Source organism: Apium graveolens, chromosome 6 (assembly GCF_009905375.1).
Source record: "Apium graveolens cultivar Ventura chromosome 6, ASM990537v1, whole genome shotgun sequence".
Classification (NCBI taxonomy): Eukaryota; Viridiplantae; Streptophyta; class Magnoliopsida; order Apiales; family Apiaceae; genus Apium; species Apium graveolens.
The window spans coordinates 49,379,956-49,392,333 of NC_133652.1; the positions used below are offsets into that span (position 1 = coordinate 49,379,956).

Genomic DNA, 12,378 nt, shown 5'->3' on the forward strand with positions numbered 1-12,378 from the left:
TGCTGTTTTATTAAAATATATTTCTGATGTTCAAGTTCTGAAGCACGCACATGACATGAAGGGTGTAGGCCTAAGAATTATGTTCTTATTTAGTAATGGGTACAACTGAATGCATACCGGACTTGATTGCATATCGAACCCAATAATTTACCGCATAACCGGATCCAACAACTTATCATATGTAAAAAAAAATAGCAATTTTGGTTTACCTGAGTTGTTTGACCAGTGCCACGGACTCTTATTCTAAACTTGGGATGTAAAGGGTCCTACAATTGTCAATATTTCTACATAGAGATGAGTGATGAGTAATTGTATTCTGTGACACAATTTCAATGGAGTCATCAGCTGAAGAAGTAAACTTTGGGAGATCTCTGATAGTACCCAGTGTTCAAGAATTAGCCAAACAACCCCTCATCAAGATTCCACCTAGGTATGTGCACCATCATGATCTTCATCAGAAAGATTCTTCCCACTATGATAGCGAGCTTCCTGTTCCATCTGTTCCAATCATTGATCTTCACCACTTGATTTATGGAGATTCCTTATATGATATTGAACTGGAAAAGCTTCACAAAGCTTGTCAACAATGGGGTTTTTTCCAGGTAATTTGACTTGCTATCATTTTTAATCAAAATATATAGTGCTTTGGCTATCCATTTTTGATTTTTATCTATTAGCATGCTTCTTGAAAAAATTGTTTTGAAAATATATGATCCAATTAAGCCACCGAGACCCAGATATCATCTCAGCTCCTAATAGCATGTTAAGTTATGAAATCATGGATAGTCTTTGAGCTATGTATGTGATCGAACTCTTCATTTTACTACCATGTAACCATGTTGAACACCGACGCCCTCAGGCATAGGCCTTTACCCTTAACTTGTAGCAAAAAAATGCGATTTTTTACAGATTTTGTCAAGCCTAACACTTGAACTTGTTCGAGCTGAGTCTAGGTATAATATGTTTTCAGTGTTCAAATTTAGAATTCATGTACTAGAGCTGAAAGAAATCGTCAATGGCTATGATGCATTTTGTTTTATATGTGCTTAATTGGAGTCTTTCTTTAGGTTGTCAATCATGGACTAAGTGCTTCATTGCTAGAGGACTTGAAGAGAGAAATAATTAGTTTCTTTAAACTTCCTCTTGAGGAAAAAAAGAAGCTGTGGCAACAGCCAGACAACCATGAAGGCTTTGGACAACTATTTGTTGTATCCGAAGAGCAAAAGCTTGACTGGTCTGATATGTTTTACATAACTACTCTTCCTACGAGTTTAAGGAAGACTCACTTATTCCACAATTTGCCTCCAACTCTCAGGTATGTATGTGTGTGTGTGTGTTTGTGTTTCCCCCCTCCAGTGCTGAACATTGAGAACATAATGTATGAATATGTACAATTTAAGGGAACAAGTTTAAAACAAAACTTATCAATTAGCAGAAAGAGAATAAGAGAACAAGAAGCAGAACTTATATCTAAAATTCAAAATAAATTTCTTCACATTCATCTAGCAACTTTTTCTATCAATAAGTATTTCAGTACATAAATGAGCCTGTAATTTATAATACGTAACTGGTCATGTGATGCAATTAGGGAGAAAGTGGAAGTTTACTCGTTAGAAGTAAAAAAGCTGGCCATGAAAATACTAGGTCATATTGCCAAGGCTTTAGAAATGGATGGTCAAGAGATGATAGAGCTGTTCAGTGATGGAGTGCAATCAATGAGGATGAATTATTATCCTCCCTGCCCCGAGCCAGAGAGGGCCATCGGCTTCACTCCTCATTCTGATGCTGATGCCCTTACAATTCTGTTCCAGCTCAATGAGACTGAGGGGCTTGAAATTCGTAAAGACGGAAGATGGGTTCCTGTTAAACCTCTTCCAAATGCTTTTGTAGTCAACATTGGAGACATATTGGAGGTAATTCAGAAAATTTTCTTAGTATAATGGTCCAATTAACGAACATTATGATAATGCAAACAAGTGACACCATTAAATTTGTTACTACATATAACTGATCAAATTATTTGGCTATGTTTATGTTACATAATCTACAAAACCATATGTTCCATTGCCTTCCTTTTTAGATTGTAAGCAATGGAGTGTATCGGAGCATTGAGCATAGAGCAACAGTTAATTCAGTTAAAGAGAGATTGTCCATTGCAACATTCTACAGCTCCAATCTAAACTCTCAGTTAGGCCCTGCAAAAAGCCTTGTAGGACTAGATAGGCCAGCAGTTTTTCGACAAGTACCCATTGACAAGTATTTCATGGAATTTTTTGCTCGAAAGCTCGATGGCAAAGCATACCTGGATTTCATGAAAGTTAAGGTTGAAGGTTTAACAATCTGAACATCAGTTGTCGATAGATTGATGAAATAATATTGAAGGAGACGGTGGTTGTACACTTGTACTGTTAAGCAGAGAATTTTTTTGGTATGTACATCTTTCTGAACATTAAAAATTATTCATAGTCACTAGACTATATAATCTGAATATAATTCAACACACATACTTTGTTTATTTTCAAAAGTCTTGATTGTTAAACCTATTTTCTATCTATTAAAAAATGAAAGAGAACTACACATGCAGTTCTTATAGAACCAGAGATTCAATATATGTGAGCATAATGGCATTTTTCCTATATAGTTTATCCAAGACCTGAGACGATAGAAAATATAGAAATAAAGACCTTACCACTTAAGAACTTTGATAGCATGCGTTAGAACTTAGAAGTCGCATACTTTTGACCAGAGGCATGTACTCATCACAAGTTTGTGGTATCAGATTAACTACATGTCTTCATATCAGTTGCTCGTGTGATACCAAAAAGAATCATTATAGGCATCACGAGATTATAATAGATAACATTAAGTAAATGTCATTTCTGGTTGGAGAAGTTAAAATAGTAAAGTGATATCTAGTCCTGTAAGTGTAAATGAGTTACGATGATAAAGATCAAATTTAAATCAGTTATACTTCTAACAACGATAAGTTAGAGTAAGCTAAAACTATAATAGCAAAGAAAAGAAATCAAGGTAATACAAGGAGATCCTAGTTATGAGAATCAAGAGTAGTAATGTTTAGGCACAATGGTATTTGTCTACTTCAGATTTTTTTTTCTTTAAATTTCCGCATATTATCAATTTGCGAATGATTGTAGTGCATGTTATCAAGATAATAAGTGCACGTCTAGTTTTTGGTCAGATTTCTTGCATGCTCTCTCACCCTCACTAAACCCTACTGGTAATGCCGAATTAATTCTAATAATTGCATTCAACACTAATTACCCAATAATTTAAATAAACAAAAACTGCTATTACTTAAAAAGTATGACTTGAATGGGCAGCTTCCAGTTGGATTAGAAAACAAAAGGAATGTGAGTGTACCTGACAAGGCATTATGATACAGGGCTGTCTTCATCGTGGATGTAACGATGAGCAAGCTTCACTCTGGGAATGTCACAAATGATGGGCCAATAGTATCCTTTACTCTTAGGTAAGCATTGGTTTTCCAGAACAGGACAGTCTCTGATTTCCAAAGACAATAAAGAGCTGACTAGATTTCCTTCAGGTAAAGACCCAAGCTTAGGACAACCCCACAGAAGTAGATGTTCTAGAGAGGTACAATTTTGGAGGCCCTTAGCTACGCTTTCCAGATTCTGGAACCTTCCTATCCTGAGTTGTTTAAGAGACTGAGGAAGCAAAGCCTGATTGTTATTGTCTGATATCGATGTTAACCTGGAAAACCCACCAGAGATAGAGAAGCTTTCGAGAGAGGGTAGTTTGTGAAGGCCCCATTCTGAAAGTGGCTTCAACAATTCTCCACATCCTCTCATGGTAAGTTTGGTTAGCTTTAGAGGTAGATCCCCATCTGGAAAGGACTCCACTTTCCGACAAAACCATATATCAAGAGATTCAAGGCTCTGGATTTGATCTAATGGTAAATTTCTGAGATTTTTACAAGAACCAATGAATAGCACTTTCAGATGAGGAATGGGAGACCAGCTAGTCGCTCGAAATGATTCAATATTTTTACAGTTACTAATAACTAATTTAACTAGGCTTGTAAGCCTGTGCTGCTTAGAATTAACTATGTTTCCCAAGACTCCCCTACTATTACGTATATCAATTTCCAAGAGGGACGGCATTCTATTATCCAGCTGCTGCAGCACCATCCCTATCTCTAAATTCTTGCAGTTTTTGCTAATAGAAAGCTTTTCCAAGGTTGTAGGCGACTTGTCCAATGGCCACCAACGCAAGGAACAACAATTTGAAACATTAAACTCTTGAAGACAAGATATACCAGTCTCATAATCAGGCATAGACACCAAAGCTGTGCAATCTTTTATATCTAGTTGTTGAAGCATGGGTAATCTCACTGCACCAAAGGACTGTAAACTTTGGCACTTTTCAATACACAATTTTACGAGAGATGGCATATCTGAGAAACGCCTTAAATTTTCACATCGGAGTATACTTAGAAATGTGAGATTGCGCGGAAAAGCTTGCCCTGTTTCAGAGAATGATACGAGCCTGCGACAACTTTCAACCTTAATATCTTTGAGGCAAGAAAGCTCGGCTAATGCAACTCCCGCACCCCACAGAGTCGCCAGTTCATCACAATTTTTTATCTCTAGATATTCAAGTGCTCCACAGAACTGCATAAATTCTTTAGAGAGACAAGTTAGCTCTTTCATGCTGTTAATTGTCAATGTAGTCAGTGAAGTCAAATTGGTAAAATTATGTAGCAAGTTTACAGGACAATCTTCAAGCTTTAGTATGCAGAGAGAGGGAAGTTGTAACTTCGGAATCATGATTAACTTGGGACATTTTCGAAGAGTGAGCTCGCGAAGGCGTGGAAATTGTGGGGTAACTTCCTCACCGCTGCTGTCAAGACAACACCATTCGTTCCATTCCGGCATGCCATCAAATGTCAATTTCTCAAGTGCTGAAAATACAAATCCTGAAGAATGCTCGCCTCCTGAGAAACCAACATCAAGACTTCTTAATTCAAGCATATCCTGAACGCTCAAGACTTTAAGCATGTCTAGCTGACCAAGTGGGGGCAAGGACGTGCATCTCTCACAACCAATGAGATTAATCTCATGCAGTTTCTTGAATGATGGATCAGCAATCCAGTTTGGTAACCTAATGCCTCCAAAGTAATATATTGTGAGCTTCTCCAGGTTTTTCTGAGGTTCAAGAAAGCCAAGTACATCAAAATCAAGATTCCCAATGTGCGACTCATCATAATTTGTACCCCATTCCAGAATTAGTTCATCAAGATCTTGCTTATTACTTAATTTGGCTTCCTTTGCATCTCGGATATCAATTATATTTTGTAAATCTGCAATGCAAAGTTTCCCACGCAAAAGCTTCAGGTCTCTCAGTTCTTTTAATTCTAGTCCATCACCTTTCCCAACCACAATCTTTGACAGTGTCTGAAGATTTGTAAGTTTGCCAATTCCATAGGGCATCTCTAGTAATTCGCTAGTATCACCGTTATCAAGATGCCGGAGGCTAATTAAGTTTCTAATCCCTACAGGCAACTTATAAAGATATCTACAACCATGTACTGATAGTGTTTGCAGATGGTAGAGAGTAGTCACAGATTCAGGCAATGTTTTGATTGATGTCCAAGACAAATCTATGTAGCGCAAGTGCTTCAGATCTCCAATGGAAGTTGGAAGAGCCATTACATTGTTACCATTCAAAGTTAACAACCTCAAGCACTTTAGCTTGGGCAGTAAGTTCTTCAAGACTTTGTTAGACAAATGGGTAGTATATCCGTAGTGTATGTCTAACCGTATAAAAGCTCGCAAGGATTTAAATTTATGCAAAATTTCGAACTTTTTGAATTTGTTGAACCTTTGAGTTATGTATGAGTAGTAGCGCACCCTTTGAGGATCATCAGTATTGTCCCACTTATCCTCCGACCTGTAACATCTTTCTCCAGAAACATATACAGCTAAATCATTTATGAGATCATGCATCACATATTTAGATTCACATGTACCTGATTGTTGGAAGAATGACCTTGATAGCAGCTCATCAAAATATTCGCAACCAAAGTCTTCACTCTGCTTTGATATACTTGTTTGGGGCAACAGACCTACAGCCATCCATGACTTAACCAACTTCTGTTTGCCAAATTCAAAATCCTTGGGAAAGATTGCACAGAAAGCAAAACACTGCTTTAAATGAGGAAGCAGATGATGGTAGCTTAGGCGTAGTGCTGGGAGAACACCACCTGATTGTTCCGATAAGTCCAAAATCTTGCTTTTTAGTATATCTTCCCACTGATGTGGAAATTGTTTAGTGCGTAGGAGACCACCAAGCATTTTTACTGCCAGAGGAAGTCCTTTACACTTCTTAAGTATTTTTTCACCAATTTCCTTTAGATCTAGATGTTCCTCGAAATCATTCTTTCCAAGAGCATGCCGAGCAAGTAAGGACAAGCAGTGGCTCGGTCCCAATTGATTTAGATGGTGTACACGGACATGACTTAACATCTTTGCAACGTCTAAAATGCGAGTTGTCGCAATAATCTTGCTTCCTGGAGCCCCCGCTAAGAAAGGACGACGCAAGAGGTCCCATTCTTCATAATTCTGATTCCAAATGTCATCTAACACAAGTAGAAATTTTTTCCCTGACAGCTTCTGCCTCAGGGTCACTTGAAGCGTGTTTAAATCATTCAAGTTACAAGATTGTGAAGTGAGCGACTCAAGTATTGCCCTGGTTACTCCAAGAATATCAAAATTATCAGAAACACAAGCCCAAGCTTTGAGTTCAAAGTTTTTATCCACTTTCTCATCATTATAAATGAGTTGAGCTAGTGTAGTTTTGCCAATTCCTCCCATACCAACTATAGGAACCACAAATTTGTCACAGCCAGTTTTGTCATCTTCCAATAACATGTCAACAATCATCCCTTTATCATTCTCCCTCCCATAAATATGGGCTTCTACCAATGAAGTGGAAGGCCATCTTTTGAATGTTGTATATGACGGTGTTAGTCCTGCATTCTTCTTCAAATCAAGTCCATCTTTTTGTTTGAGAATGTTATCCAGTCTGGTTGAGATGTCATTTGTCCTGGACCATGCATCGTGATTAGACAAAATATTCGTGAGACTGAAACTACTGTTTGATCCAGACACTAAACGTCGCAAAACTTCAGTTTCCAAGATGTCTAGTGTATCATCCAAATCATAACTTAAATGTTGCAGATCAACCAGCCACAGCTTCACTGATCTATTAGTAAACTGTTTCTCCTCTGCATCAGCAAGAACAGCCTGAATATTTGAAAGAGTTTTCTTCAACTGCTTGAGTTGGTCTTCTACTTGGACTTGTTTGGCTAAACACAACAAATCAGCCGAGGCCAGCCTATCAAAGAGAACAGTAACTGAAGCAGAAAGAAAGATATCTGCCATTGATTCTTTCTTTGTTTAGGAAGGAGAAGATATTGTGAAACAGAAACAGATTGCAGACAAAAGTGAAGCAGTAGAGGAAGACAGAAGGAAGCAATCAATTCTTATTATTTTATGGTGAGAGAACCAAAGATGAAAATGGCATGATGCAGGCCATACAACTACAAGTTCGATGACAGGTTAAGAAAACACTCTCATGGTTACATCCAGTGGACCTTAGTTTTATTTTATTAATGTGATGTGAATATCAGGACTTTTTTCGAATAAAGACATAAAAGTCTATACAAGGCACGAATCTACCTGCTAAATTATGTGAACTCATGGAATTTCGCATCCTTTTCCTCCTAAATTCGGAAACTCGTAATATCGTCTCCAAACTGTGAAAATTTGTGGTGTTCTCTTCTCACTATGAAAACTCGTGTGCCCCCAAGGATCCTATCTGCCTAAGTGCCTATCATTAGTCCGGTTCTGCAACATTTTGTTGGTTTCATTTATACCGCCAAAAGATGTCTGTTAGGTTAGAGCATCTCTGTTTAGAGTTGCACCTTCAAGCGATGCCAATTTTGCCTTAAAAAATATTGTTTTTAATTGTCTCTCTTATGAGAACTACTAACCTAAAACCGTGCGTTGTTTTAAATACAACCTCTATATCTTTTAGCAGGGTTTACGGAGACAATAAGGGATTGTGGGTTGATTGATTTGGATTTTGTAGGGGAGAGTACACATGGGAAAAGTCTAGATGTACAAGTAATTGGGTGCAGGAACGGTTACATGGGGTTTGGCGAATCAAGAGTGGGGGAGCTTATTTCCAACAGCTGAAATTCAGGTTCCGAATGTAGCACCATCAGATCATTTGCCGTTACATCTGCAGTTGAACAAGAGAGTTTATGTGCCAAAGGAGAGACGTTTCAGATTTGAAAACGTTTGGGTGAAAGAAAAAGAGTGTTTAAACTTGGTTAAGCAGAGTTGGGAGAGCACGGAAGGGGAGGAATTAATTGATAAAATTAAGTATTGCTGCATGAAATTGGAGGAGTGGGGAGGTGGTGTTAGTACTGAATATAAGAGGAAAATTTTGATTTGTAAAGAGAGACTTAGCAAGTTCATGTCTCGACGAGATGTGCAGGGAATTCAGAAATATAATGAGGCTCGTTGGGAATATTTGAATTTACTGGAGAAACAAGAGATATATTGGAAACAATGTGCAAAACAATTCTGGTTACGGGAGGGGGACCAGAATACCAGATTTTTCCACAAATATGCATCCATCAGGCGTAAGAATAATCAGTTGGCTCGGATAAAAGGAGATGATGGGAACTGGAAGGAGACGAAGGAAGAAATTTAAGGGGTGATTGAGGGTTATTTCGAACAGTTGTTTCAGAGTAGATCAGCCAACGGTAGCTTGTCACAGAATGAAAGGGTTCAGGGTATTACAGATGAGGAAAATGAAGGCTTAATATCGGAAATTACTCCTACGGAAGTAAAAACAGCGGTATTCTCAATGCACCTTGAAAAAGCACCTGGGATGGATGGTTTAAACCCTATGTTCTTTCAGTCATTTTGGATTATTGTTGGGAACGACGTTGTAAGGTTATGCCAACAGTTCATGCAGACAGGGGAACTTCCGGATGGGATCAATCGTACAATAGTATGTTTACTACCAAAAGTTAATATACCACAATCGATGACGGATCTTCATCCTATATCACTGTGTAATGTAGTAGTACGTATTCTGTCCACGGTGTTATCAAACAGGTTGAAATCTTACTTGAATAATATTATTTTGGAGAAACAAAGTGCATTCGTTGAGGGGAGGCTATTGACTGATAACGCATTGATAGCTTTTGAGGTAAACCATTATATGAAACGTAAAACACAGGGAAGTAATGGAGTTGTTGGGCTGAAAATTGATATCTCAAAAGCTTATGACAGGTTGGAGTGAGATTTTCTTCGAAATATGATGCAGAAATTTGGATTTAATGAAGTATGGATTAATAGAATAATGGGTTTGGTGTGCTCAGTTTCGTATAGTTTTATTCAGGATGAAGATGTTTTTGGGAATGTGATGCCAAAGCAAGGGTTAAGACAAGGGGACCCGATTTCACCATATTTATACATTATGTGTGTATAATGTCCGAGTGCTATTATTCTCCGAAACGAAGAGGCTGGGTTGATACATGGATGCACTGTCTCACGAGGGGCACCTAGGATATCCCACTTATTGTTTGCCGATGATTCATATTTTTTCTTCAAAGCTACAGTGATAGAGGCAGAGGTTATGAAACGAATTTTGAATCGCTATGAAGAAATATCGGGGCAAGTAATAAATTATAATAAATCCACAATCACGTTCTTCCCAAATACGAAGGATGAAAACAGGAGGAAAATGTGTCAGCAACTGGGGGTGATGGAAGTACAGATGCCGGGGTGATATTTGGGAATGCCTATGCGAATTGGTCATAATAAGGTATCAAGCTTTGCATTTTCAATGGAAAGGATCGAACAGAAGCTTCATGGATGACAGAATATATCATTGTCTAAGGCAGGGAAGGTGACGTTACTGAAGACAGCAACACAAGTCATACCAAATTTTTGGATGAACTTGTTTTTAATCTCAATAGAAGTGTGTGAGGGAATGGAGAGGAAAATGAATGCTTTTTGGTGGAATAATGGAGGGGCAGGAAAAGGGATTAAATGATTGGCATGAGATAGAATGTGTGAAGCTAAAGAAGGGGGGTTGAGATTTAAGAAGTTGCGAGATTTTAATATTGCGATGTTGGCAAAGCAAGGTTGGAGAATCATGAATAATATGAATCCTTTGGTGACGAATTTAATGAAGGCAAGGTACTTTCCTAACAGTGATTTCTTAAATGCCAAGTTGGGTACTAATCCAAGCTATATTTGGAGAAGCATTTTGGAAGCACAACAAAGCTTGCAAGCGGGTTGTAGAAGGAGAATTGGTAATGGAAGGAGCACACGGGTATGGCAGGTTCCATTGTTACCATGTCGAGAAAATGGATACATTACAACGGAACCACCTGAAGAACTGAAGGACATTCAAGTGCAAAGTTTTTTGCAAGAAAATCAGAAAGAATGGGATATGGAGGTAGTTCGAGATATTTGCAATGATCGTGATAGTAATCTGATTCAATAGATTCCCATTCCAGTAAGGGACAAGAAGGACACATGGTTCTGGTTATTTGAGGAGGATAAAGGGGATTTTTCTGTTATAAGTTGTTATAGACACATTTATGGCGAACAACAGTACTCAGATAGGAGTTTCTGGAGGAAACTATGGACATTGAAACTACCTGGTAAGGTGCTGAATTTTCTCTGGAGGGCGTGCCGAAATGTGGTTCCTACAGTAGTGGAGCTAGCAAAGAAAAATGTCCAAGTAAGTAAAGTTTGTTGCTGGTGTCATCTATATGATGAAGATACAGTCCATGTGTTGTTTGGCTGTAGTTTTGCTCAGGATTTATGGAAGGAGCTGGGTCTACAGCAATTAGTATGTGTCAAGCCAAATGATATAATTATGGATGTCTTTCAACGTATATTTCAAGCTGGAAGTAAGGAGTAAGGTGCTTTGATTGGGTTGCTGTGTTGGGGTCTATGGTCGAGAAGGAATAAATGGTTGTGGGATAAAATTTATACATCGGTGTTTGGTGTAAAATCCATGGCATTCAGTATGTTAGCTGAGTGGAAGAGGTAACTAAAAAATCATCTGATACAACACAAGGTGCATAAAAAAGGTGGAGTAAACCTGCTCCTGGGTGGTTAAAAATTAACGTCGATGCAGCATGTAAACAGGGGGACCGTAGTGTAAAGGTGGGTTGTGTAGCTAGAGATAGCGTGGTCAGTTTCTGAGGGCTCGCAGTAATGTATTACAAGGTCAAAGACAGCCCAGAGAAGCAGAGGCATTAAGCCTTAAGAAAGCTTTGTCATGGACGATGGAGTGGAGGAAAATTAAAGTGGTTTTTGAATCGGACGCTAAGTTGCTGGTTGAAGCTATTTTGATAATATTGCGGAGGATTGTACTAATTTACTTAAACACTTTGATGAAGTGTTACTTGTATGTGTTCATAGATCTGCGAATCATATTGCTCATTTGTTAGCAAAGGGTGCATGTTCCAGGTCTTCTAGAGTGGGTTCATAGTGCTCCGTATTATATATCTTGTAATCTTGCGTTGAAGGAATTTTAATGATATGCAAGTGCTTTATTTCAAAAAAAAATACTTGTTATTTATTTATTTTTATTTAATATTTTATTGATTACATTTGTTAAAATAACCCCTGTGATTCAAGGTGTTTTTATTAATATAATATAAATTTTTAATTTAATTTAACTTGAAGTTTTTAATTAAGATGCGAAATTTGTTTATTTTCAAATTTTTAACTGATGTAATTTTATTATAATTTGATATTAATTTGGTTCAACGATATAATTTTGATCCAACATCAAACTAAATTCAACTAATTATATTTAGTTTGCTTAAATTGATTTTAGTCTGAAATATCAATAAGAATAATATAAAACTAAATATGAATTAGATTTTAAAATTGGTAGAAAAGGTTGACTTTAATATCAATTAATAATGATATAGAGTTGGATATGAAATAGAATTTAAATTGGTGGAGAAAATTGATTTCAATATCAATTCTAATTGAAATTAACTGATCGACCAATAGGCCAATTAGAATTTAAACAATAATTAAGGGTAAATAAGTAATTTCAGCCAGTACCGACCGACCGGCTACCAAATTTTTAATATTTCGTCTATTATAATATAGTATAGATAGACCGTTAAGATTAAAATAAACTTAGTATTAATTTTTTTAGCCCCACTAAAACTGAAAAATAATCTTATATAATTATTCATGCTTCATATCTTAAATTTTCTATCTTGTGTATATAAATTGTACAAAATTTAAATTTTCTTTTAATAATTTATTCAGTCTCACA

General features: G+C 37.2%; 3 protein-coding genes across 4 annotated transcripts; 2 read left to right on the forward strand and 1 right to left on the reverse strand.

Annotated features, from left to right (window-relative positions):
- The first annotated feature begins 227 nt into the window (after positions 1-227).
- LOC141667959 (protein SRG1-like) lies at positions 228-5,584 on the forward strand. 2 transcript variants are annotated; one of them, XR_012552853.1, is made up of 6 exons: positions 228-602; positions 1,068-1,315; positions 1,589-1,913; positions 2,081-2,428; positions 3,404-3,490; positions 3,566-5,584. XR_012552853.1 is itself a non-coding variant. In XM_074474613.1 (4 exons), exons 1-4 carry the CDS (start codon positions 333-335, stop codon positions 2,342-2,344), a joined length of 1,107 nt encoding a protein of 368 aa, XP_074330714.1. In that variant the 5' UTR covers positions 228-332; the 3' UTR covers positions 2,345-2,515. The 2 variants fall into 2 exon arrangements, 1 of the variants encoding a protein (XP_074330714.1); XM_074474613.1 differs by lacking the exons at positions 3,404-3,490; positions 3,566-5,584 and having other exon boundaries at positions 2,081-2,515.
- On the reverse strand, positions 3,341-7,424 carry LOC141665008 (putative disease resistance RPP13-like protein 1). The gene has a single exon (XM_074470967.1). It carries the CDS (start codon positions 7,422-7,424, stop codon positions 3,393-3,395), a length of 4,032 nt encoding a protein of 1,343 aa, XP_074327068.1. The 3' UTR covers positions 3,341-3,392.
- Positions 7,425-7,593: 169 nt separating this feature from the next.
- LOC141665009 (uncharacterized) lies at positions 7,594-8,763 on the forward strand. The gene is made up of 3 exons (XM_074470968.1): positions 7,594-7,600; positions 8,083-8,139; positions 8,183-8,763. The coding sequence occupies exons 1-3, from the start codon at positions 7,594-7,596 to the stop codon at positions 8,761-8,763; spliced, it is 645 nt and encodes a 214-aa protein (XP_074327069.1).
- The last annotated feature ends 3,615 nt before the right edge of the window (positions 8,764-12,378 follow it).

Bases quoted from the DNA above. Each gene is read 5' to 3' on its own strand.
- LOC141667959 (XM_074474613.1), top strand. From the start codon at position 333: ATGGAGTCATCAGCTGAAGAAGTAAACTTTGGGAGATCTCTGATAGTA. The intron at 603-1,067 runs GTAATTTGACTT...GTCTTTCTTTAG, and splicing joins AACAATGGGGTTTTTTCCAG to GTTGTCAATCATGGACTAAG. The intron at 1,316-1,588 runs GTATGTATGTGT...TGATGCAATTAG, and splicing joins AATTTGCCTCCAACTCTCAG to GGAGAAAGTGGAAGTTTACT.
- LOC141665008 (XM_074470967.1), bottom strand. From the start codon at position 7,424: ATGGCAGATATCTTTCTTTCTGCTTCAGTTACTGTTCTCTTTGATAGG.
- LOC141665009 (XM_074470968.1), top strand. The intron at 8,140-8,182 runs GTACACATGGGA...AATTGGGTGCAG, and splicing joins TTTGGATTTTGTAGGGGAGA to GAACGGTTACATGGGGTTTG.